Source organism: Lottia gigantea (assembly GCF_000327385.1).
Source record: "Lottia gigantea unplaced genomic scaffold LOTGIsca_63, whole genome shotgun sequence".
In the NCBI taxonomy this organism is placed as follows: domain Eukaryota; kingdom Metazoa; phylum Mollusca; class Gastropoda; family Lottiidae; genus Lottia; species Lottia gigantea.
Window position 1 is genome coordinate 1,617,378 of NW_008710145.1, and position 26,821 is coordinate 1,644,198.

The 26,821-nt window shown below is 31.3% G+C and overlaps 4 protein-coding genes across 4 annotated transcripts; all 4 read left to right on the top strand.

The window, feature by feature from the left end:
* Nucleotides 1–426: 426 nt before the first annotated feature.
* Nucleotides 427–1,566, top strand: LOTGIDRAFT_167115 (hypothetical protein; the record flags this gene model as incomplete). Its single annotated transcript, XM_009064574.1, has 1 exon — nt 427–1,566. The coding sequence occupies one exon, from the start codon at nt 427–429 to the stop codon at nt 1,564–1,566; it is 1,140 nt and encodes a 379-aa protein (XP_009062822.1).
* Nucleotides 1,567–7,577: 6,011 nt separating this feature from the next.
* On the top strand, nt 7,578–18,115 carry LOTGIDRAFT_167116 (hypothetical protein; the record flags this gene model as incomplete). Its single annotated transcript, XM_009064575.1, has 12 exons — nt 7,578–7,636; nt 10,676–10,900; nt 12,651–12,733; nt 14,711–14,828; nt 15,164–15,270; nt 15,498–15,578; nt 15,964–16,058; nt 16,352–16,423; nt 16,794–16,922; nt 17,160–17,269; nt 17,457–17,560; nt 17,925–18,115. 12 exons carry the CDS (start codon nt 7,578–7,580, stop codon nt 18,113–18,115), a joined length of 1,374 nt encoding a protein of 457 aa, XP_009062823.1.
* Nucleotides 18,116–20,329: 2,214 nt separating this feature from the next.
* On the top strand, nt 20,330–20,653 carry LOTGIDRAFT_128977 (hypothetical protein; the record flags this gene model as incomplete). The annotated part of the gene is made up of 1 exon (XM_009064576.1): nt 20,330–20,653. A coding segment is annotated over one exon (324 nt), but the record flags the coding sequence as incomplete, so codon positions are not given.
* Nucleotides 20,654–23,560: 2,907 nt separating this feature from the next.
* Nucleotides 23,561–25,203, top strand: LOTGIDRAFT_167117 (hypothetical protein; the record flags this gene model as incomplete). Its single annotated transcript, XM_009064577.1, has 2 exons — nt 23,561–23,848; nt 24,079–25,203. The coding sequence occupies 2 exons, from the start codon at nt 23,561–23,563 to the stop codon at nt 25,201–25,203; spliced, it is 1,413 nt and encodes a 470-aa protein (XP_009062825.1).
* Nucleotides 25,204–26,821: the final 1,618 nt, after the last annotated feature.

The window sequence follows — 26,821 nt, forward strand, 5'->3', positions numbered from 1 at the left end:
TATGAGCAAACCTTTTTGTTCGTCTCAGATATTTCATGCGGAATCAAAGTCTAGAGCGATTATTTTTCATCTATTAACTTTTGATACTATTTATTTATCATATTTCCAATTTTGTTAGAGAGTATCTGTAGCCTACCCTCCCCTTCATTAGCATATCTGTCAATGGCTGCCTTGTGAATCTCTTACTGTAAATAAGTGAATATTTTTTGTATTGTGTTGTTCACTATACTAGTTAATGGAATTTCAACAATGACGCTTTGTTAAATCATTTCAAGTGACTTGAATTTTACAAACTCGGCTTGGTAGATGCCTCCCGATTTCAGAAAAAATGAATTTAAGGGTGTGTCTACCATCACAACAAATAAAATTCCAAAGAAATTTTTGTTTGGGTCTGAAGTCTCCCCCACCCTGCAACAGACTTCAGGGATGGGTAAACATGGAGGTAGTTCTAAGACTATGAAACATCTAGGTATGTGTGATAATTTAAATGCTCAAAATTCAAGGGACTCACTTCTTTTGAAAGACAATGAGGAACAAAATGAAGCCAATTACCCAGTTACTGTTAAATTGTTTGATAGGTTTGAAGATGTGGAAGATGTCAAATTGAAAGTCAAATCTAAACAAATGAATAACATTCAATCAGACATTAATCAATGGAATGGTAAAGATGAAAATGTGATTTTCAGCCCTAAAGTAGGAGAAATAAACTCGAATGGGGGCCATAATTTATCCAACACAGGGTGTGAATGTAGTGGTGGAAATGTTACAAATTCAAACATGGTGAATGGATCGTGTTTGTCCAGTGAATTGGACAAATTACATGTGAGTGATACATCTAATCTGGGAAGGCACAGGAGTGTATCTGACACAAAACTAATTCGACTTGACAGTCCTGCTCTACCTACATATACAGAGAAATCCCACACAAAGGTGAAGGCTGGATTACTCATGTCCCCTATTGCCCTAACTCAAGATATTCCCATTGATATTGGGAAAGACCAAAATAGGTTTTCATATGTGATGGAAAATATTCCATCACTGTTGTATCTACCAAACACAAAACAGTTAGTGCGTAGTCAACCTGTATCAAGACAAAATTCCATAGGCAGCCATGGAGCCCATAGTAATGGTGTGGAGGACCTGCACAAAGAAATTTGTATTGATGCTAATACATCATTTAATGGTAATGATCAATCATTGGAACTTGTGTCTCCGGAATCAAATTCTAGTTTTTCTGAAACCTGTCCTTTCCCTGTTGGTGCCAATGATAATTCCAATATAGATGCTGATCAGATGACTTTAAACAGTGTAGAGTGTTTGATACCAGGTGAACTAAATGACAGAGGTTGTAATGATACGTCCAGTCTGTCTAGTGTCAGTACAGATTTCTCAACCACTGTAGGAGAAGATAACTCAGAATTTAAAAATGTATCTCTGGAAGGAGATGAGACTGGTTTTATGGAAGTAAACCTTCACTCACGGAACTCATATCAAAGATCTCAAAGTTCAGCCAGTGATGAAACCAAGTCAAAGAAGAAAGGGTTTGGTAATTTTTTGTCAAGGTAAATATTAAGTTTGTTTTTGACATGTACAGATAAAACTCTTGAAGGACATATTCTTTAAACTCTTCTGTAATTGACATCCCTGGACCAAAATGATTCATGGCTAAGCTAAAGCTATGTCTTATTAATTGCCGATTAATGCTCCAAAATATAATCTGACAATGTCTGTCTTTAGAAAGAGTCTTTAGAGAAAAGATAATAAGCACAAAATATAAATTCATAAATCACATTAACAAATTTTAATAGTAAAAAGCAAGAGCTCTGATCACAACATCTAAACAATGTTTGGGAGTTGTGAGAAATATGAGGATTGGAAATTTAGTTGAATGATCACTGAACAGTTGTGAAGATCCTGTATTAAACAAGTATTAAATCTTTTCTGCATAATAAATAGTTTGCAAAGGTAAATGACAATGATATCTCTAATTTTTTAGATTTATTTCTTGAGCTCCTTTTGTGATACCATGCTTTTATAATTATAATCTATCATTTATAAAATACTTCAAAAACTATTTGAACCTTATCAGCAGTTGGACTATTGAAGTAAGCTTAGCTATCAAGTTGCAATCAAAGACTCCACCCTTTATATTACTATTTAAAGGGCCAATATGCAATATTTTCATTATTAAAAACGATGTGAATTATAAGTGAACATTTTTTCTGCAATATACTATTCACTACCATGTATAATCTTGATCAACATCTGAATTTATGTTAAAAGGTAATACAAAACAGAGTGTACAAATAACCAAGTAAGCAGTTTCAACTAGTTTTTGACAAGACTTGTTAATTTTAGTTGAATCCTCCAGAATAATAGGACAAATATTGCTCATATTCTGTACACAGGTCAGTTGTCTGAAGATTGCATAGCCTGAAACTCTGAGTAACAACATGTTTTTTAGGTTCTGCTTTAATATTTTTATATCGGTCTACAATTGTTGTATTGAGCACAGTTACATAATATTTTATTATTATTGTGTAAATCTTTGAGATAATTTTGACATTCTACAAATTAGCAACAGTATTTTTTATTTAAAACTTTTAGATAATTTAAGGGACACACATCTCAAGATTTTCATCTTTCTTAATCTTTCGTAAATTTGATCACCTTAATTTTCCAACCTCCTAAAAATTCAGCCTGACGGAAAGAGATGGAACCTGATTGCAATAGACATTGATTAATCTTATAATTGCTCAGTCTAAATCAATAGCATATTAAACAGATATTTAAAGAAATAGATTTAATAAAGGATAACAAGCTGAATCTATAAAGCGTTTTATTTCTGCAGATTTACTAAAGGTAACACATTTTAAATATCTATGTGAATACAGAAACTAAGATAAACTTTTGATAATAATGTGAAACTAATGGAATTTTATAGATTGATTGATAAAACTCCATTAATTCCTCATTGATTTATGTATTGATGTAGAAACAATAATGATATATGGTGACTGGTACAATAAGTGATATATTATTATTTGTTTGGAAAGTAAATATCATAGCTTCAGAATCTGATGTTAGGTTAATGTTTACTTGCCCTTATTATGCCATCTTTATTTGTTTGAAAATCTACAAGCTGATTATGAATTACCTTGCTTGACTTCAGCCATGTAACTGACATGCAAAAAATTTCATGTCTTTTATATGGGACAAAAAGCTTAGATGGAACACAATATTATTGACTGGGTATTTTCAGCTTGTTTATTGAAATTAGATTGTTCTGTAAGTTTTTCATTTTTGTCATTGTGAAATATTTTGCTATATTGACATCAAAATGCTAAAGTAACTTTGATTTCTGCAACAATGAATATACACTGTGATAGACATTGCCTGTGAGAATAAGTATTGTCTTTCTCAGGTTACTGATTGACCGAATTTGTTAACTGGATCTCTAACAATGCTCATATCCAATTTGGAAAAGTTAGCCCCATTTCCTATTTAAAGTTTCTGTCTTGACGAGGATTGGGTATCCAAAACACATATCAGCTGCATGAGATGAGCAATTACATCAAATCTAGACTGGTTCATTATTATATTCTATCATGGTTGCGAAATAGGTTAAGTTTCTTCTATTCCTGAACGCCTGATGTCACTGTGCCAACTTCTTTCAGGAAGTCCACATCTTGAATAAGAATTATGGAATGATCATGTGATATTAAACACATACTTGGCCAAGAGAATGTATAGACTATGATCTTGATATCAATCAATATAATATGAAACAATTGGTTGTTTTTTTACCCTGACCTTGTTGACAGGCTATTATAATCTGTATGGATGACAGAGATTCCTGTTATTGTAGAGATTGTATTGTTAAGGTAGTTGTATAGAACTGGAAGCAGTGATTTATGACTTGGTACAATGTCTCTACTTATTGATTATTAAGACAAGGTATGCTCAATGTTTATGATGTTGAAAATGATTACCTTTTGGTTTAATGTTCCTATGTTACACAAATGAAGTACAAAGTAACATGTTAATATAATGTTGCTATTTCTATATTTCTTTGGAAATAATTACCAGGGGTTGCAATTTCAAGGGACATTGACACTTCTCAAAATAAATTAGTTAAAGGAAAAGAAACTGTATACTGCATGTCTTGATTTGATTAAGATAAGTGGGACTGGCCCCTCATGTACTTAAAACAGTTAAACAATCCTTCATACTTAAATCAGAAGTCACATATTTGCATGCATTTGTGGCTTTCAGACAACATTTCTCCTCTATTAGATAGTTTGTAAAAAATTTGACTGAATGTGTATAGGAAGCTTGACATTGTTATGGAAGATGTTCTCAAGATTGATTATGTTCTGATGGAGAATGAGACATGTATGACTAGATATGTTTATAATGTTATTATCATTCTAACTCATCTTTATTATCCTATATTCAACCTTTATCCTACATTATCTAGTATTATCTATTATTACATTGTCTGGAAACTCTACAGGGTGATTGATCTACTCCATTGATCAGTTGATACCAGTCTCTCTACCTTCAATACCATCTATACACAATATAACATCTTCTCTAGGCAATATTGATAATTGAGGGGAATGGCTTTTCCTAAGGCTGATCATCTTCACAATGTCAAGCTATAACAAACTTCGTCTTATACCTTGATTGTAGTAGCCACCTTTCTTGTATCACGGAATGGAGAAGTTTGATTGCATTGTACGGCGTACCCTGGTGAATACAAGGTCCGAGACCTCAACATAAAGACTGTTTTGGCTTATTGTTTACAGACTTTCTTTTGAGGCCTCTGATTGGTTGTATTCTTTGGCGTATATTCCAAGAAAATGCCTGCATTTACAAACTTCTGTGACACAAGTCAAGTCAAGTTCGGAAAGCTTGACATTGTGAAGTGATGACTGATATGTCCTTTAGTTATATGTAACTTCTGGTTGTCTTGTTTTCTAACTTGCAAGTAAGATTAAGGGATATTTTGATCCAATGCAAACCAGTCTTCAAGATGTCTATGATTTAAAATGAAGTCTGCTAATTTCATAGAAAAATTGAGATTACATCATATTTGAACTTGCTTGAGCTAAATCTTATTTTTAAACTGAGGACAGACAGAGCAGAGATTTATCTGGTTGTAATCATCTTTTAGATGTGAAATATTAGCTATAAAGCATGAAATTTTAGCATAAAATGTGAAATATTGTATCAGATCTCTTGCTGATCAACTGAAGATACAGCAATTCTATATTGATTTAAATGCTTTTTCCACTTCATTTCTTTTTAATCAGTTTATTCCAAGTGGTTCCATGAAATAGTCTTGTGGCATTAATGGTTAACCTTCTGATGACAGAGTGTGTCCTGAAATTTATTTGAGATAATTTTGAGATATTTCCTCATTTAATTCTGTTCTTTAATACAGGGGCCAATAACATATGAACCAAACTGTAAGGCTAAATACTTCAAGTAGAAATATATAAAATGTAAGTAGTGAGTGGTGGTTTAACATTTTTGGAAAGTCAACATATTAAGAAGGTATAAAATGACATTTAAAATGAGATTTTATTTTGGTCAGATTTAATTAGAAATAGTTGAGTACTGACTTGTAACTAGTAGAAATAGTTTTATAGTATTTGTTTGATGTGGTTGGTGATATCGTTCAGTCCCTCTCTTTTCTTATACTGTCTGTTTTAAATGTATGAATTTGGTAGCCAAATTATAACCTTTATATATGGTATCCCTTTCTTATAACAGTACTGATGCAGGGCGGGTTACAGCATTCAGGTACATACGAAGATGGTCTATTTCAATGACATTGATGTAAATACTTTTCTGCATCTCTAAATGCAAATATCAAAAGTGCCTAGATTTAAAGTATATTGACTAGAAATAAAAGAATATTTGTCAATTAATAAAGACCAAGTTTGATGAAATCAGGATAAGAAATAAGAAATTTGGTAATGCACATGCGCACAACGAAAATTCAATATTTTCATCAAATTTAGAATTGGATTATACACATACATTCCAAGTTTGGTGAAATTCGGATAAGAAATAAGAAATTTGGTAAAGCACATGCGCACAACGAAAATTCAATATTTTCATCAAATTTAGAATTTGATTATACACATACATTCCAAGTTTGATGAAAATCGGATAATAAGTAAGAAAGTTGGTAATGCATATGCGCACTACTCAAATTTATCACTGATATATGAATGAGTTTTGGTATTTATGAAGTTATCATATTTCTGAACTATATTTCTTGTTGTTGCCAAGAGAAACAGCAATGTGCTCCACTAGTTACTGCAGAGTCACAAAGGTAGTGTAGGTTCATTCTAGAACTTTGTTCTTGTATGAATAGCTGATTTTGTTTTGAAAATTTTCATTAGCACTCTGCTCTTTTCAATTCCATTGTTAAATTTTTAAACATTTTGATGGAATGCCCTTTTCTAACTAAGTTCTTGATAGTGATATAGACCAGGGCCTGTTCATAGTTATGACTGAATCCTGAAATGTCAACAAATGTTTGCTTTCAACCCCTGTAACCTGAACAGATATTGTCATAGTATCTGTAAGACATGAACAATGGTAGCATTTCAGTGATCAGGTTAGGTTAAATGTTTAGCTATATTTATTGATCACCTTTTTCAATTCCATTTAGTGCTGAAAGGTTGCTTTTGATCTCTCCATCAAAGAGTGCAGTCTACCTCTGACCTTTATTTATAATGGTATGAAGGATTCTTAGTGTAGGTTATCTGATAAATAGAAATCAATAACAACTGACTGTTTGACATGTATTGCCTCCAGATATTGAAGTGAAAAATGTTGCCTGGAGTTATTGTTTTCGAGGTCACAATTTCACCTGCTTTAGTTTTTTTAATTCGTTTATTACTCTACATACGTTTTTTTGCTTATTTGATTTTGTATGTAGGTTGTTTCTGCTTTAGGGCTTTAGCCATTTACAGAGGGTTAAAGCAACATGTAATGCTGTACTAGTACTGTTGATTGTATTAAGCTTATTTATTGAAGATAACAGGATGAATAGCTAAATATTAGCAGTTTAAAAATATTATTATCACACTGTAGTATATTTATATTGAATTAAATCTCAGTAATTGAATTAGGTTACAGTGTGATTTTGAGTCAATTGAACTTTGAATTATTTGAGAATGAAATTTGTTCATGAGAAGGATGTCAAACTATACAGATTCAGGTCAAGAGAATGTAATATGTTATAAAGAAATTGTCAGTTTTATAAGTGTTTAATAATAACAAGAAGCTGACAATTGGTTGTGTCTCTTTAAAGAAGTTGACTATAATGTAGTATCATTCAGTTTGTTACAACAGTGTAGAGTTTAATAATGAAGGCATGTGATTGAATGAACTTTGTGAGTTGACCGGACATATACAGGTTAAGATAGTGACAGTTGTAGGTAGACTATAGAAGATATATTAATGTGTTATCATTTTATAATGACATAGAAGGACTGATGTAGACATAAAGTAACTTTTCTAGTATACAGTATAATGGACTAGATATTATTAAAATGACTTCTATTATAAGTGAAAGTGCAGATATACATAATGCTGTACATATTCTTAAACGGTAAGCTGAATTCTTTCTTATTTCTTATGTAATAGGTCATTTCTCAATGCAGGTGGCGTAGGTTTTTAGATTACATTTGAAACATTAGATGAATAGAAATTTTAGTATAGTTACTCCCATTGCCAATACAGTCATTTACTTAATCAGAGTGTGGTTGTAGGAGGAGAGTGAGATAGCAGGTAGGCCTACGTGGAAAATTTTTGAAAATCGTGAACTTTACATTTTGTCCATTAAACAAGACTTCTTTGCTGTTTAAATTATTGAAACAACCGAAATGACTCAAACCTATTAAGGGAAGTAAGGATCAGATCTTGCATTTTTGAAGCTATCCTTTAAGGCCCTGTCACACAAGGAATGTGCTGCTACTGCAACGGAAAATTGACTCAGAGCATGTCAAAGTCGCCATAACAGTGGTATAATCTTGTAGATCACGTCGGACATCGTGCAGTTGTTGCCATTGTCGACTCTATTTGCTGAATTGAAAACAAATGCCAAGGTTCAGCGATTTGTTCTTGAACGGGTTGAGAACGCCATGGGATAAAGTGTCATCAGACAGGCGTTGAACAGTATAAAAAGCGTAGATGAGTGGCAAAAATTTTAGAATGCATAATGGTAGAATAACCGCAGTATGAGGCCGACTGTTTTTAATTATTTAAGGGACTTTTTCTTTAGTTTTCCTCACGTTTGACCGCGACTGAGAAATTTTGGTAGCCATAAGATCGCAAATGCAAATTGCAGTCTGTCTAGGGCCTTGAAAATCAAAGAAAGTATGTGAAAGACTAAAAATATAGCTGGGAGAATTGAGATTAATATAAAACAGTTTATTAATGATGATGAGATGTTGAATATCAAGTTGTCCCTATACACATCTACATATTATTTTAGCTTCCTGTAATTATATAGGGCTTGAAGATCTTCCTTGGTTTTCAAGGCACTTGACTTACATAGAGGAAGTATTTCAATACACTTTCTCACTTGGGAAATCTAAATGGAAATCCAAGTCTCTTTTAAAATATATTATAGTATGCTTATAAAGGTGCCCTCACACCAAATCGATTAACAGTTGCGTATGGTCGCATATAATGTAAGTGGTCATGAGTTTCGAATGCAACTTACAACTCAGTTGGATGAGAGTTGTGTTTGAATTTTATCTTTATGACTGCTATTCTTTTTCAAAACCATACCAAACTGGTAATTGCTATGGGCCACTAAAAATATGTTCAGTGTGTTGCTGGGTAGTAAACAATGTATTAGGGTACAGTATGTGTGATATAAAGGGTACAGTATGTGTAATATGAAGGGTATGGTAGGTTTGTGTGATATGAAGGGTACAGTATGTGTGATATGGAAGGGTCAGTACAGAGGTTATGGTGAAGTAATGTTGATTTATTTAGTTTGTACTGATATTATCTAAATAAAAGCCAGTAAAGACAACAATAATAGTCAGTCAATATTGACAATAATACCTGTTGTGTTATATGATTGTTAATGCCTGTTTATATCACTTCATTTTACACCTGCCCTAAACAAATCTCTCTCTTTTACATTCTCTTCTTCATTTGTATGCTCAAATGGGAAGTTATAGAGGCTTTATGACAGCTTTAAGTTTTTAAACTATGTGTGTTTGTTGTGCGGTTGCAATATAAAATTTGCACCAGTTGATTCATCAGGAAGTAGAAAAATATTTTGAAGCAAAATACCAAATGACACCTGACACTTGGTCTTTCTAAAAAGGAAATCAAGAGTTGAATTTGAAAACTGTTTCTTATTAAAACTAAAAAGAAAATACATTTGAATACAAGCCATAATTGATTTGTGAACATCAATTTTGATCTCTAGACAAATTTTATTATAAGAGACAGATTACAGTTTTGTAAAGTAACAATTCCAATGCATCCACAATATTCTGAAATAGCATATTACCACCATTCAGACAAGTGCTCTCTGAGTCTCTAAGGAAGGAATATGTCTAATTTGGAATGTTCATATAATATAGACTCAACTTATAACTTTTCTCTGTTTCTTTGTGTTGACTACAGACTTGCTAAATATTATCTAATGATTGTTTGTCAGGATCAAACTATTATTTACCAAATTAGGGTGATATCAATTTTTCTCAAAGTATTGAATGATGTATTAAATCAAGTATAAAATTGGTGTTTGATTTGATAATGAAAGGTATTGATTGATAGTGCTATATATATTGATATAAGTTTAATAGTATTAATGTAAGTTATAATGAAAGTAATATATATTTTGTATTAATTATTATATACATCATGCTATTCATAGAGAAAAGGTCAGTTTTTAGTATATTTTATTCATTTGTTAAATTTTCAGTTTGATTAAGGTCAGAACTAGGAAGAATACTATCATGTATCACAGAATGTTTTAAATGGTCTTCTGTGAAACTCAGGATTCAAATATGATTAAATCTGTTGTGAGTGGTTAGGTTGCCAGACTCCTTTTGAATTTTTGAAATTCTTCTTTTCAAGATTAGAACATGACTGAAATTATTCGCATTCAAGATTGTTAGAGCCAGAAAGTAAAACCAGTTCAAGAACAACAATATGGACTTCTAACTAGCAGAATCTTATATCAATGGGTTTCAATGACTGTTGATAATTGGCAGAATCTGAGAGAATCAGTTGCTCATGTTCTAGTTTGACCAGAGCTATTACAATCAGCAACAATTCTGTTCATGTTAGTTGCTTGTAGACAGGCAATTTTCAGTTTGAGAATCATGTTGTTATTGACAGTGATAGATTTGATGAAATGCTGCACTTTGAATTTCCAATAGTTCTGAGACTGTAACGTTAGTTTAGAGGTAGATATTATCTGTCATACAGGATAGGTTGAAGAGTGTGAAAGTTGACAACAGGTCATATCTTAAAAGGAGTGGTAAATCTTATCTTTGCTAATAGTGCCATGAGGAATTATATCATAAGGTGGAAGGCAGTCAGAGTCTTAGCATACTTTAACATTCTAATTCATATTTTGTTGACAATTTTAATGATTTTTTGCAATTTTTATTTACAGAAGTATATTCTCCAAAAGAAGTAAAGATACAACTGAATCAAGTGCTCCTGGTTGGAAATTGTTTGGCCATGTCCCTCCTAAATCCAGTGGTGAGAAAGAGGCAGCACAAATATCACAGGAATATCAGGCTAAATTACGTGCCTCACAACTAGCTCCATCTCATCCTAAAAAACAAGATGTTGAAGTCTCATCAACCACAGCACTTATTTTAGAGAACAGACCAATGTAAGTACTTTCTGAAATTTGGAGCAAGTGGCACATCATCAGATTTATCAAGCAGTTCCCAGTGTTCAGCTTGGAATCTAGCAGATACAATATATACAGCCTTGATATGCTACAGAATGTACACATGTGATATCAGATAGAAAAAACAAAAAATGTGGGCTAATGCTGCTGTTTGGCTGTAAAAGTAGAACCCAAGAATCCTTGGTTGTTTCTAGGGTTTAGAGGACATATTTTGGAGGACTATTGTAAGCCCCATGATAATTTTCAAAAAGCTACTATTCTGAAATTCAGGTTATGACCTTGATAGCATGACTACAAATGATTAATACCTACTTTAAATAATAAATAATGTATTGTTCTTGCCCTAGGGCTGATAAACTACAATACATGCAATAATGTCTTGTCATGTCTATAATAATGCTAGACAAAAGCATTGTATATATGTTTAATCAGAAATTCTGCAAACACTGCTTTGTTTAGAATGCTCCTGTTATAAGAAACGAAGGGTTTTATTGTTTAAATATTGCTTTTACCTGTTTATAGAGCTCAGTTTTAGCTATCCATAGTATTTGGTTCTTTTGCAATGTGATGCAAGTCTATTGTCATAGTTTAGATTATTAGTACTAACAAGCTGTTATGAATGTTGTCACAGGCAGTTTTGACATAATATAAGTAAAATCAAAACATGAAAATATTGATTGAATGACAATAGTCTAAACTTCTACAGTACATTTCTGTTGATTTGCAGCAAAACAGGACATATGATTATAATTCTAATTAATTGGTAATACAGGTTTATATATTCCTTTAACTTAAGTACTTCAACTATTTGCAGTAATGCAGGAGATCATGTATATGATATATGATATACTAAATAAATTTTTGAAATTAAAAACAACTTGAATACAGTTTGCCAGTTACCAAATAATCAGTAATTCCTGCAATCAACTGAATGACCGAAGACCAACTGAGACAAGCACAAGATTAATTTAAAATAAAAATATAGTTTAAGAACACACAGTAAAATCCCTATGATAATAATCAGTAAACCAGTCTATATTATATTCTAATAAGATTATATTCAATAAGTTCAATAAGTAGCTGTCTAATTAATCAAGATCATGGGTGTGTAGTCACAAACCAATATAACAATCTATATATTACTATTACTGGGTAATTGACCACAAATAATACTCAGGGTCTAATTCTTGTTATGTTCTGCATTGATAACCATGTTTTCACCTGGTATTTTAAAGTGAAGTTAGATTGAAGAAAGTATGTAATCAGATCCCCTATCTATGGTATGTCTATGGTATGCCACAGATATTCATGCACATCTGCTTGTCTGAAAATAGTCTACATTCTATTAGGATGCATTGTGGTAATAGAATCCATGTATATACATTAGATGAAGATTGCTATTCTTATACTTCTGAATAAATAAAAAAATGTTCTTGGTTTGTTGGAATAAGATTATTCAACCAATACATGAATAATCAGAAATCTAAATCTCATTGAAGTTCAACAAATTTATCAAAAAAAATCAAAAGTTGTCTTGTGGTCAATTAACCTCCCCCAATATATTATTGTTGATAAATGTTTTGACAGAAACCTGTTAATATTGGACACTGTCATCATAAAACTACTCTATGATTGAACTATTGTGTAACCAACCTTCTATTGAATCTTGATTTTGAATGGAAATTGAATTATTCCCATGAATTAAGTTTTTTGTTATTTTTATTATCAGGAATTTACCAAGTAAAGACCCAGAGGAAGCTGAAAAACATAGATTACAATATGAACAAATGATAGAATGTGCCAAGAAAAAAGGTAATAAAATTTACTATAGACAGTACTGTTTGGGGTACTGAAATTGGTTCACCAGAAAAAAGAATAACCTTTTATTTATACAGTATCGAACATAAGACCTTAATATTTGACCTGATATTACTATAGATAACAGACACTTTGAAATTGAATTCAAATAATAATTCAAATCAGAAAGTAACTGTTCCTTAAACAATGATCAATGATGTCACTATTGATGTTTTGTTGTGAACCTCTCTATGTATGATGACTCTGTATATAAAAGAATCTAAAAGAATTTTAGACTTGGCAATATGACATTTATTATGATAACAAAACATTAAAGATGAGATCTTCAGACTTACAACTGGAGGATGTGTCAGCTTATCTGAAACTTTTGGTGACATTTATCCTAGTGAATTCAAGTTTCTATTTCACAATAATTTTAACATCCTAGGCAATTTAAGTATTTGGTTTCAGTCAATTTTTAAATGTTAACTATCAGAAAATGGATATCAGAAATTACAAGTTAGAGCTTGAATAAGAGTTGTTCCATGAAAAAACTACACAGTTTACTATAAAACAAAATATCATGCGGAATTTTTACTCTCATTATAGACAAATTTATAGATAGTGATTTTAGAAAAAGTTATGTCTAATGACAGTTCTCTTTCATTACTTCACTGTTACTTGATATTGAATTTTAAACCACTTCCATTCCCAATGATAGTCTGACCTGATGATAAATTTTGTATTCATAAGATGAAATGTATTTCTATTAGGTCCAATAAAGAAAAGATTTTTCTGTTGCATCTTATTAGGTTAGTTAAAAGTCCATAATGTAAAAGTAAAAACTGATTTAAATGTATTATTAAAATAAAAATATGTTTCAGTGAGGTCATTATGTATATGATTATTCGTGATGTATATCTTATCTATTATTTATCACGAGTTAAAACATCCTGATATTAAATAATCATTGTCATTTTCATATCATTTCAATCATGACTTTTACTTTTATGAAATTTGTTATCATAAATATTATAGAAAAACTTATAGACAAAATTCTGGAATCCAAAAAAGAAAGATCTCCATATTGGAGGAATTACAATATTGATTACTGCTCTCTTTTAAATAAATATTTTTGCTTTGGATTAAAGTCAGACAATGCTCGTTTCCCATCATCATGATTTGTGTCTGGATTGAAAGCATGGCCTTGTATGTGACCTAATTGTGTTCATCCTATCAGATGTGGCAATCATGTTAATTGCTGAAATTTATTGAAAGATGCAAGGTTCTATTGTCGATCGATCATTTCAGATCGTAGGTCTTTCTTTTGTGCTGTTATCAACCTAGGTGTATGAGGATGCAGAACTGTGTATAGAATCCATTGTACTTTTTAAAAAATAAATTGAAAATAGAACAATTCAATATGAAATATTTATAGTTTGTGAACTATGTCATATGTTTTTTTTAAGCACAATGACTATTATAACAATGTCAAACAATGATTAACAAATAGAAAACCAAAATAAATACAACAACTTGAAATAAATAGTTGACATTCTTTTTAATATTGTTTAAACACTGGTTTAATTCTGTATAATATATTAACTTAAATAACACAAAAGACAGAACAAGATTCTTTTCTTGTATTTCCCTTTCTTCTACATAGCTTTCAGTCTGATTTAAATAGTAATATTTAAATATTTATAAAGATGGCTTATTAAAGAACAAATTAAGAAATTTGATTGATATCTGTACTAATTAGTTTGGGTAATGAACTCATTAAAGGACAAATCATTATATCAATGAGATTCTCATCTTTTATAGGAGATTTCAAGTCTTAAGATGTATGTGTATTAGGGACACAACAATTTTGTTTATTTGTTTCATATATTTTGCGTCTCCATTGAGTTTAATCTTACATGTTTTCTGTGTTGAAGTATATTCATACAGTGCCACCATTATCTATATCTGGACCTCTATCTTTCTTTGTAGAACAACGTGAGTTTAAACTACGTAAAAAACAACTACAGAATCAGCTACGACAAGAAGATCAGTTAGCTAAGTCTAGTAGAATCTGGAATAATGAGATATTACCTAACTGGGAAACTATGTAAGCATACTTGCTTTAACCTTGTTATTACCAACTTATGCATTGACACATTTTTGGCAATTTTTTTTATATTGCCTGGTTTATCCATACTAATTGAGCTTTGATGATGGGGGTAATGAAGAATGATGACTAATTCATGTCAGAATCTAAATGCAAATCTTGATTTTGGGATTGGAAACTTAAACATAAAAACTGAATAACAGCTCCCTGCCTAATGTACTTTCTACAATTTGATTCCAAATAAGAAGGGACCCTTGGTATTTTGATAAACACTATAGAGGTTTAAATCAATTGTTCCCTGACCATGTTTTTGAAATTTATACTGTATATTTTAGGCGTAGCAGTAAAAAAGCTCGAGATTTATGGTGGTATGGTTTACCACCCAGTGTCCGTGGTAAAGTTTGGAGGTTAGCTCTAGGGAATGAGTTAAATGTAACAGCAGGTTTGTTGAGTTTTCTGTTTTTATATGATGTTGCTTCAAATTACCAATTTTTCAACCAGGTTGAAATTGGAATAGTTGCTAATTAAAGCCAATCAGAGCCAATCTTAACGTTGTGAAGATGTAATTAAGGGGGAAATGAAATTGATTATATTTGTAATTATCTTTAGAATTATATAAGGGGAAATAAACACACCTGATCTAATTATATCTACTGTAATTATTTTCAGAATTATATAAGATATGTATAGGACGTGCTGATGAAAAAATAAAACTAATGCAAGATTCTGAATCCGTTTCTAGCTATGATCGTAAGTACTGTTTTTACCAACATCTCTAGGAAAGTAGTTGAACATCTAAGACAGCCATGAGGTCAAAACTTTTGGCTGAATTTGTGAATTGATATTCTATGAGCTGAATGTTAGACAGAACAATGTCTCTTTGGTGTCATGGACCTTATTTTGACCAATGTTGAATAAAGAGTTTATTATTATTTATTATAAAGATGTTTAATGGGTTTAGATTAGCCTGTGACACTAATTTTTTCAAAATCTATTTGTGAAATGACAGTCAGAAGGGGTGGTTTGTTGTGTCCATTATGTTGTGACTTTTAGATCTAGACATTCAAAATACCTTTATTAAGATTTGGTTCTCTGTTCTTGGATCAATATTGATTATTATGAAATTATTCTGCAGCCTCATGTGATACACCGTCCAATAAAGAAGATAGTGTTAGTGTAATCAGATTAGATGTATCTAGAACATTCCCTCATTTATGCATATTTCAAAAGGTATGTGGCATTTTCCTCTTATTATATACTATTTTGTGCTATTATATATTGTTACTGAGTAAGAAGTTGCATCAGAGATATTAATGGATTGTTATTTAAAACATACTAGGAATTTGATGCAATTGAAGGTTTTTGACAAGAAGTTCAGGAAATCAAGACTATATTTGAGAAAATTTGAGATGAAGTTGTTCATTGTGACTGTAAAATATTATTTTAATTTGTGGTCAAAGGGAGATAATTTAGAGTCAAACAATAGTTACCTCCCTTCTATTAATGTTTCTGTGTTATTTTAGGGTGGTCCATATCATGATTTATTACACAGTTTATTAGGAGCTTATGCTACATACAGACCTGATGTTGGTTATGTAAGTAGTCTTTGTTATTTCTTTCTTTCAAATTTGATGAAATATGAAGGTTGTTATTAATATGGTATAGCTTTGAGCAGCTAAAAGGACCCAGAGCTGATTTCTGCATCAGTTGTAAATTGTTAGTTCAAAAAGTTTTCTTACATTAAGTGTATATCAGTACTGTTGGTTTTTTTCTTTTCCAACAGACATATTTCAGAAACCCATGAAGTTGACTTAAATCATGAATATTTCAACAACCTGTGAAGTAAATTGAATGAGTGAACAAAAATATCTCTTATATGACCAGCTACTTCAGATCTCCAATCCTTGTGTCAGTGAGTTTCGTTTTGATAAATGCTATGTGAGATATTTATTTTGATATTTTTAGGTACAAGGTATGTCGTTTATAGCAGGTATTTTATTGTTAAATATGGAAGCAGCAGATGCTTTTATTTGTTTTGCCAATTTACTCAATAGACCGTGCCAAGTTACATTCTTCAGGATGGATGAAGCAATGGTAAGTCTGTATGATAAAGTATTTATATTTAAAAATATAATATGCTATTGATCTTTTATTTGTAATCAGTACTGGAATCAAAGTTTTATTAAGGTATTAATTTTAACATGGAAGATTATCAGTTTATAAATAGAAAATGGAAACATTAAAACAGAGCCTGAAACATGTTCGTTACACAGAGTTTCATACTGTACAATCTTCAGCCAACTGACCTATCTATGTTTTTTGTTGTTGTAGATGACTGCCTATTATAAAACATTTGAAGAATATTTTAAAGAAAATTTACCTGTTTTATATGATCATTTTGATAAACAGAATCTAACACCTGATTTATATTTAATAGATTGGTAAGAATATTTCTCTTGTTACCTAAGGAGATGTTGAAATTGGATTGAATAAGGAATGTACTTACAGGCATTGCCAAACACTTGGTGGGGTTCAATTTTTCAATTCATAATTGTTTTATTATATATCATATTTTATACCATACATATTCAGATGAATCTTATGCAAACTTTTATTTTTTCTTTGCAGGATATTTTTATTGTACAGTAAATCATTACCATTAGATGTTGTGTGTAGAGTTTGGGATGTGTTCTGGAGAGATGGAGAAGAATTTATATTTAGGACAGCTTTAGGTTTGTATTTTTAACAAATTTCATCTAAACCTTTCCAAATGATTTCACAAACCCTCACTGTATTCCTTTTTATGCAAATTTTTCATTGATCCTCTGTATTAACAATATTAATACAGTATATAACAATATATTACTCTTAGAATTAGTATTAATTAAGAATTAAAAACTCTCAAGAATGTATTGATTTTGATAATTAATACTCTGGATTAAGAATTTGAAAACTCTCATTTTATAATGAATATTTGTAATACCTAATACACTGATGAATATTTTTAAGCTCAACTCAATTACTTACAAATAACAAATAAAAGTAGATGCAGTCATTTGTGATCCTCATTTCATATTTTTTCTTTATATATTTCAGGTATACTGAGAGCTTATGAAAAAACTTTACTATCTTTAGACTTTATCCATATTGCTCAATTTTTAACAAAATTACCCGAAGATGTTACAGCCGACTTTCTCTTTCATAATATTGAACCTATTAAAATGACAATTGATAAGAAGAAGTTTTCTAATATTCTGTCTACATATAAAGATAATGGTGAATCATGATAATTATAGTGTATAGAATATCAGGATAGTGCAAAATACTCTTGACCCGAGTGATATCATACAGTAGGATAGTGTACAGAGAGTTTAAAGGTTAGGATTGGAGAAGGAAAGGTGATTTCGTCAAGTTGTGTAATGGATTCTTCAAATTCTTTAGCACCATTTTAACAGTGAGAATTTTTCGTTATAATAAATTCTTATACAATTGAGATAAGACAGGCACATAGAAATAACACAGGTCAAAGGTGACTGTATTGAGTATCGAGTATGTGGCAGTGAACCAAAATAAAATAGTGTTGTTTATAACAAGTTGAGATGTTGTATGCCGTGTAATTACATTGATACTATCACCAAAATGACATGCTTCAGTTGCTGAAGCATTGATATCAATAGGCTAGAGGGAAGTACATCTGCAGAATATAACAGTGTTCCTTCTGCTCATTCTCATTATCCATATCTGTTCTTAGCTTGTATGGCTCATAACCTGTGAAATTCTGTGTGTTGTATCAACGAATAGATACAAGTGTTAATGTTAACAGTATTGAACTGTGTTGAGTGAACATATACACTGATATTATACTTTATGATTATCGGGTAAACAATAAAGTCAAAATACATCCAGTGTCACAAATAACTACTATCCCAATTGTGATCAAACATATTGTGCTGTGATTGTGATAGTTTTATGGCCAGATTAAATTCTTTAACATGTTTTTTGTCAATTGTGGGTCTTATGACATTTGTTGGTCAAGATTGGCTAATATTTGTAGTCATCTGAGATCAAGCACTCTCTATTCATACCTTATGTTCTAATTTAGTTTTGTTAAAGATACTTTCTCAGTGCTCTTTTTCAACATTTGAGTTTTAGACAAAGGTATTTCTGTGTTATTGGCGTAGTTATAGTAATTATTTCCATTGCTCATGCGACAAATCAAAAAATCCCAAGTGAAATGCTCTGTAACAAATCATTTATAGATGAATATTGTTAAAGATAAGAATTGAGCCTGTAAACTATAAACTGTGATGTGGTATATAATATATATAGATGTAGATAATACATGTTGTATTTTATACTAGACATTGAGATTAATTGTATATATCAACATCTGTATAGTCCAGCAGAGATAATTCTGCTCATCCAGATGCAATTCAAATCAGAAATATGAGCAATCCATTTATTTTTTTGGTAGAATATATAGAACATGTTCTTGAAATTGAAAACCTGAAACATGTTGAATAGTTCTTTAACACTCTACAATGGATGTATTGAACGCTATTTTAACATTTTAAAGTGTGTTGATTACTATTTACAATACCTGAAAATAAAGAGGCCTGCTTGTATTTATGTTTTAAATTGGACCAGGATAAACAGAAATATCTTTGCTTGATTATATTAAAGCACATTCTGGATTATCTCAAGACATAAACAAGACAGATTTACTTCATTTGAATGTAGTCAATGAGGGCCTTCCATGTAATCTATTTAGCATAAGGTATGGTACTCCTGTTTAGTTTATGTTTTAAAGCAATCCCAGACTATTATCTTTGACCTTTAAGAACACAAGTTATATGGATATACTACTTCTAGGTTTATATTACAGACTACTTTTTGAAACTTGATAACGTTACCTGTATGTGTTTCGAAAAGTAGTATGTAATAAACTAGAAGTAATATATCCATATAACTTGTGTTCTTAAGGTTTAATTTCCTGCTTCTATATGACTTACAAAGATTATCTTTGACCTTTTATAGAATAGAATTCTGTATATATGTACATATTTTAACAAAAAATCCTCTTTCTAAAAACTAGTGTACTCATCTTGACTGGATTTATGCCTTCAAATCATCTCAAATCATCAATTTATGTAAAACACAATTTTTGTATTTTCTAAGTGCAAACTAAATTGAGATATTATTATACATAATATTTAGAATTAGTTTGCACTTAAAAAATACAAATTTTCTTAGATGATTGTGTTTTACATAAACTAGGTTCTGATTTCGCTGGTATGTGATAAGAATTTCATGTACACCAGTACCAAAATATAGAATTAAAATATCATTTAGTTTGATTGGATAGAATAAACACAATTCAGTTAATAATTAAATAAATTCCACACAATTAGTTAAAGGGACTAATCAAGCATTTTATAATTTATTCCTGAGGTTTGTTTTATTCTTCATTCTGAGACATTCTGTGTTGCAGTAACATTCAGTGTTACAGTAACATTCAATGTTACAGTAACATTCAGTGTTTCTTTGACATTCAGTGTTTCTGTGACATTCAGTGTTACAGTAACATTCAGTGTTACAGTAACATTCAGTGTTACAGTGACATTCAGTGTTTCTGTGACATTCAGTGTTTCTGTGACATTCAATGTTTCTGTGACATTCAGTGTTACAGTAACATTCAGTGTTACAGTAACATTCAGTGTTACAGTAACATTCAGTGTTACAGTGACATTCAATGTTTCTGTGACATTCAATGTTTCTGTGACATTCAATGTTTAAATTTGTGTGCCTTTATCTTTCAAATATAAATTATTCTGTAAACAGCTCAATGAAGCTCATCCCCATCAATTGCTCCTTATTTTTTTTAACCTTATTTCTATTGAATTTTGCTATTTTTGACAAACAAGGAATTATTTTCTTGAACATTTTTGTACCTATAATCTTACGTAAGTCCATTATCAAGTATGAATTTTGATCAAACTAACGCTCAACAAATAGTGCTGACATTCCATGTTGGTATGTTACATAAATGGCTCCTTTTTTACTTGCTTTATTCAAGGTCTTTCTGATCTGTACTGGCTGCCCTTAACTACCTTTCAGTTTTTGAAATAATTAATAATGCATAATTATTGATATTTTTATCAACTTTAGAAGAGTTCCTTTGAGAATTAATACATGTGCCACGCTTTAGTTTTGATAGCTTAGACATTCTGACAATTCCCATTTCATATTTAGAATCAATACAGTACTCAAATAGTTATATACTTTCACTGTCTTGTCATGTTTACTGACTTTGTAAATCTAGTAAACACAACATATATGCTTCATGAATATCATTTTCTCTTGTTTTTTGTACAATTACCTCTTTCTATTGCTTTTAAAGGTGCACATACGGCTTAATTTTGAACATAATGTCTTAAATACTCATTTTATGTATATTGTATATCATTGATGATCTCATACAGTTATATTACTAATGGCAAAACACTGCAATGCATGTACCAATATGAAGATAAAACACTGCAATGCATGTACCAATATGAAGATAAAACACTGCAATGCATGTACCAATATGAAGATAAAACACTGCAAAATATTAACCAAATGAGTTGACTGCTATCGGCTTTAAACTAAGAAATATTTGCAAAATATAAAATATATTCTGGTTGTGTATTAATAAAATCAGGGGCTAGTTCAAAGAAATATGATAATATAACATTATAGTAATGTAAAAAGAACTGGTTGCTATCATTACAATATGGTATAGAAAAATCAGTTTTCTAGATGGAATAAGTTGATCAGTTTTAGTTTCCACAAGCCCATGGGTCAACCTTGAGAATTCTATTTCTGATAGATTTTTTGCAAGTGATATTTGAATATTACCATTCTTAAACTTAGCAGTCTATTTTTACTGACTTGTTGACCAGCTGTGTAGGACTAATCATTGAGAGTGATCTAAAGCAACTTATCAACAACCAAGTCAAATTCATAATAACTTATAATCAAGATTGTATATAAAGATGTAAAGATGCTCTATATTTGTATTATATTTTGTCTAAAATTGTAAATAGTTCAAGTTTTATATCTTAGTTCAATTTTATTTATTATCAAACTATTCCTTTTAAAATTGGATTCAAATTTTTTTTAGATTAATTGATTTGTATGAATTAATTTAAAAATGTTGAGAAATGCATTGCTTGTCCACCTGTTTTAAATCTTTGACCTTGTTGTCAAAACGTTTACAATTTGCTTTGGTTGTTTTCTTCTTCTTTTTCTATTTCATCTACCTGTAATATATAAATTGTTTGTGCTTTACATTTGATGGAATATGAAACAAAATCAGGAACTATCTCGTCGCTTCTGTTTTAAAAAAAACTAAGTCGTAAGTTAGAAAGATAATTTTGTTTGATTAAATGAAATAAGCACTAAAATTATGATATTGAGTTTATTTGAAGTTGGACCCAGAATATCAAAGCTTATGGTAAACTAACAGTAAAATTCAATGCAATTCAATTCAATATAAGTATGTAAATAAATATTATGTTGGAAGCATAATTCAATATTAGAATATAGTCTATTGTTTGATATCTAATAAAGATTATGCAATATTTGACTTAAGTTGTTACTAATCAATACCCTGGCTGGATTTTATTAGTTTTTAAGCATTTCTTTGTCTTTGAATGCTTGGGAAAACAAGATATAAATATTAGATCAGAAGCATCAAGGCTACATTTAAAGGGATACGTTGAGTCTAAATTTCCAATATCATGGGTATTTGCCATACACCGCCCCTTTTAAATTGAAACCAAAGTTCTACTGCCGTCACTGCTATTCGGTACAATATTTCAGTCCTTTTTATTGTATATTTCAGCTCTTAGAAGCATGGAAGATGTTAAAAGCTCATACCACAAAACAGTTGAAAGTACATAGATTTAGTTTAATTTATAACTATTTAAGTATTTATTTAGTGTTTGTTGTCGTTACTGATAAATCACGATGAAGTAGGACAATGATTATCAGAAAAAATTATTTCCATCCCAATGATCTACTTTCAATGCCAATAAAAAAAGGCAGAAGTAAGTCTGCATTTTTTGACCAGATGTAGCCTACCAAGAAGAACTCAAAGTTATTTCCTGGTTACCTTCACCTGGAATTACATTTTTTTCGTCCAGAGAGATATTTCCTTTTCTTATTTCTATGTGAACAGAAAGTGTCCTGATTATCAAGCGACATAATGTCACAGACAGAATTACATTTATTATTCCCTTTAAAGCTTGAAATTCCTCGTGTCACACGAAGCTTACAGTTATCAGAGTATGTCGCTCCTAAAGCAACGTTCTCTGTTATTATTTGTTATCGATTGACTTAAAATACTGTCATTAGAAATATTAGATGTGGAGGATGGAGCAACATTCAATAATATCAACACCATAGTAACCGATAAATAAATAGGTAAAATCAATTAAACAGAGTTTCAAACAAATTGTACATCATCAGTTAGTGTGACAATAATTTTATCACTGAGGTGTAAGAACTGACGTTTTCAGTAAGGTAAGGCTTGGGCAATGTGATTAAAACATTTTCTTTTGTATTTAAAATATGGGTTTATATGTTTCATACATCTAAAAAATGGTCATAATAAGGTGAAACATGAAGTGTAAAAGCCGTTTACTTTTTAATTGTAGATCTATACAGTGTAGGGGATAGTCTCCAAGATGAATGACATACATAAAGCGGTTTTACGAGAAAAGAACGATTTTTTAATCCACGAAATAACAGCTACTCATATCCTACAGAAACTGCTGCGAGCTAGAGTTATTGACAAAGACCAAGCAGCCAAAGTTTTGGATGCACATGAGCGGAGTAAAAATGAAGGGATGGGTGTTCTGTTACAATATGTGTCTAGAGGTGGTTCTAAAAGCTTCGACAACTTTCTGGAAGTTCTAAGGAAAGAAAATTATGATGAAGTTGCAAATGAATTGGTTAAAGCTGTCACAAGAAAGGTTGGTACAATATTGATAGTACACTTTTTCAAAAATGTCGATGGCAAATTATTTTCTCGTGTGGGCTTTAAGCAAGAAACATTTCTGATTCAATGATCGACACGAGCTTTCAAAATCCTACAATCGAGTGTAGGCTAACATCCCAACCAACTATAAACAGGGCCCGATAAAAAAAGACTAAATAAAGGTAACAAAACATCAGATTAAAATGTATCCACATTTATTTTCAGGAAAAACTACAACATTCAAAGATACCAGTCACACCTAAATCGAATCGCAAAGCCATGGCTAATAATGGCAATCAACAGTCAGGTCAATTGACGTACAGATCTGAAGAAAAAACACTAGCACCAAATAAGTCTACAAACGCCACTAAAGCTAGCGATACCAGATCGGATAAAACTGGGACAAAAGAAAAGACTTTCATTGCAAAGTCAGAGGGAAAACATAATTCAAGGCAGCCACAAACACAAGCGACCACTGATAAACCAGGCTATGGCTCTCAGCACGGTGTGCGTTCTAATATCAATGACAGTAAAAGCAATGCTACGCGCCAACCAGATGCAGCCGGTAAAACTAAACCAATAAATAATGGTACCAGCCAATCAAGCTCGTTTAGTCCGAAAAAGACGCAAAGCGGCAATACCACTTCATCTGTCAGCACAAAACCCTCGAAGAATGCCACGAGCACAACAAATACAAAAACCTCACAGCCATCTAACACCACTAGTAACAGCAAGGCACCAATTGCTACTAGCAACAAACAAGCTAACGCAAGATCATCTCATGCTGCAAATACACAAAGCACTACCAGTAACGCGAGTCCTTCAAACGCGAAACCATTCAATTCGAATGCGAGTCAATCAAAAACATCCCATTCAACAAGCCCATCAAAATCGTCCCATTCTACAAGCCCATCGAAGCAATCTTATTCAACAAGCTCTTCAAAGCAATCTAATGCGACACGCCCGCCAAAACAGCCAAATGCAGCGAGAGATTCAAAACCTGTGAATAACAAGTCGTCTTTGATGATCAGTTCCACAAAACTACAGACTAAGACGAGTCAGACTAAAGGGTCTGAAGAGACAACGTCAACTGGAACCAACAACAAATCGCAAGGTACGAAACGTGACAATGAGCCCAGAGTTCCAAAAGATGCACCAAATACTAAACCATCGCTTACAGCAAACTCTAAACCACTGAACAGTAAAACTGTGGGGACAGGGAATGCTAAGCAGTCGAAGCCAGAATCTAATAAACAACAACTACAGCAAGAGAAAGCAGCAACAGGCCGTACACCAAAACCTGCTGGAGTTCAACCTAAATCTAAACCAAACAAGCGCTTCATTAATTAGCCTAGTCAAATAAAGAACTATATAAAATTATTGTTAACACTGGATAATCTATAAATAAAATAAATTTTAGTTTTACTGATTTTCTTCTTGTGGACTAGCGAATAGAGATAACACAGCAAAATATCCTTTCTTCAAATTATCAGCAAGAGATACTATAGCTTTTTACCAATCCAATCCTAACTACTTTTTTTACAATAATTGTATAGTTGTGAACTCCTCAAACGAGACCATAGGGCGTTATTAAAAGAGTTTGGGCTATAAATAGACTCATAAAATAATAACGTCATAAACAATAAATTTAACGTCACGTCATTATTCAGTTTCCAAAGTTGAAGACGCTTTTACAGTTCGCTCTGTAAACTTAACAGAAAAACAACAGAATTCTGCATTGTTTGGTGAACATTGTTTGTTTGGCAGATATGAATGAGAAAATCGCAAATATAACCTTGTTCCTTCCATCTTTCTAACTGATGATGACAGAATTACACCAAAAATTTAAAGAGAAAGACCTAGGTAAATATATCTTTATTTTTATTTCAACAAAGACAAAATAAAACTTAGTTTCAGTAAAATCTTACGATAGATTGATACTGTTGATATTAGTTTTTGGTAACATACAGAGAGAGGTAATACGCCAACTCTTCTAACCACAAGTCTAGTTCCACAAGTTCCGTCTAAACTGACACATCAGATCCTTCCAGGTTCGGTTCCTTACTAGAGTTCTGTACAGATCTTGGAACGATTTCCCCATAACCACGGACTCAAAGGATTTTATCACGTGAGGACACCTTGTAGAACAACTCTACCTAGTCCAGTAACATCTTAGCGATCGAACGTCCACAATTAATGATTTAGAAGGCGTTACAAGAGAAGAACGAAACAGCAACAACCATTATATACCTACACCATGTTCAACTAAAATAAAAAAAAAAGCGTAAAAATAAATACAAAGCTGTTTCTTTCTTTTTTCTGCCTTTGAGTTCAGAACTCGGATATTTTTGCTTTCATTTGAGGTTTCTGAATCTTTAAATCGCTAACAGATAATCTTATCTAATAGTTGGTTTAGTAAAACTCAAGTAGCTAGTTTAAAAACACTACCAGACTACATTAAAATAAATATATTGAAAACAAACATTAGATTTTATATCAATAATATCACCAAGTATTTATAAATAGATTTAAATAATCAGATAGCAAACTTTCTATATATTGAACAGAAATAGAAATCGTTAATTATTTAATACATTTAGTTTAAATGAATTTAGAATGTAGTTTTTTTTGTTGAACATTGATTTAACCTTTTCAGTGATAAGCATCACATAATCTTAGTAACCTCAACTCCAAACCCAATGTCAATTGTAGCCATTTTCGAAAAGGGTTCAATATTCTGTGGACTCTAAGCCCACCAAAATAATATATCTTTTTTTATGTTAAGAAGATTAGAAACGAAGAACTCCTTCATTTTATATGTGAAAACTCTATAATATGGTAGGCTATAAATAGACTCATAAAAGAATTACGTCATAAACAATAATTATAACGTCATGTCATTATTCAGTTTTTAACGATTCCAAGTTTGAAGACGCTTTTACAGTTCGCTCTGTAATTTTAACAGAAA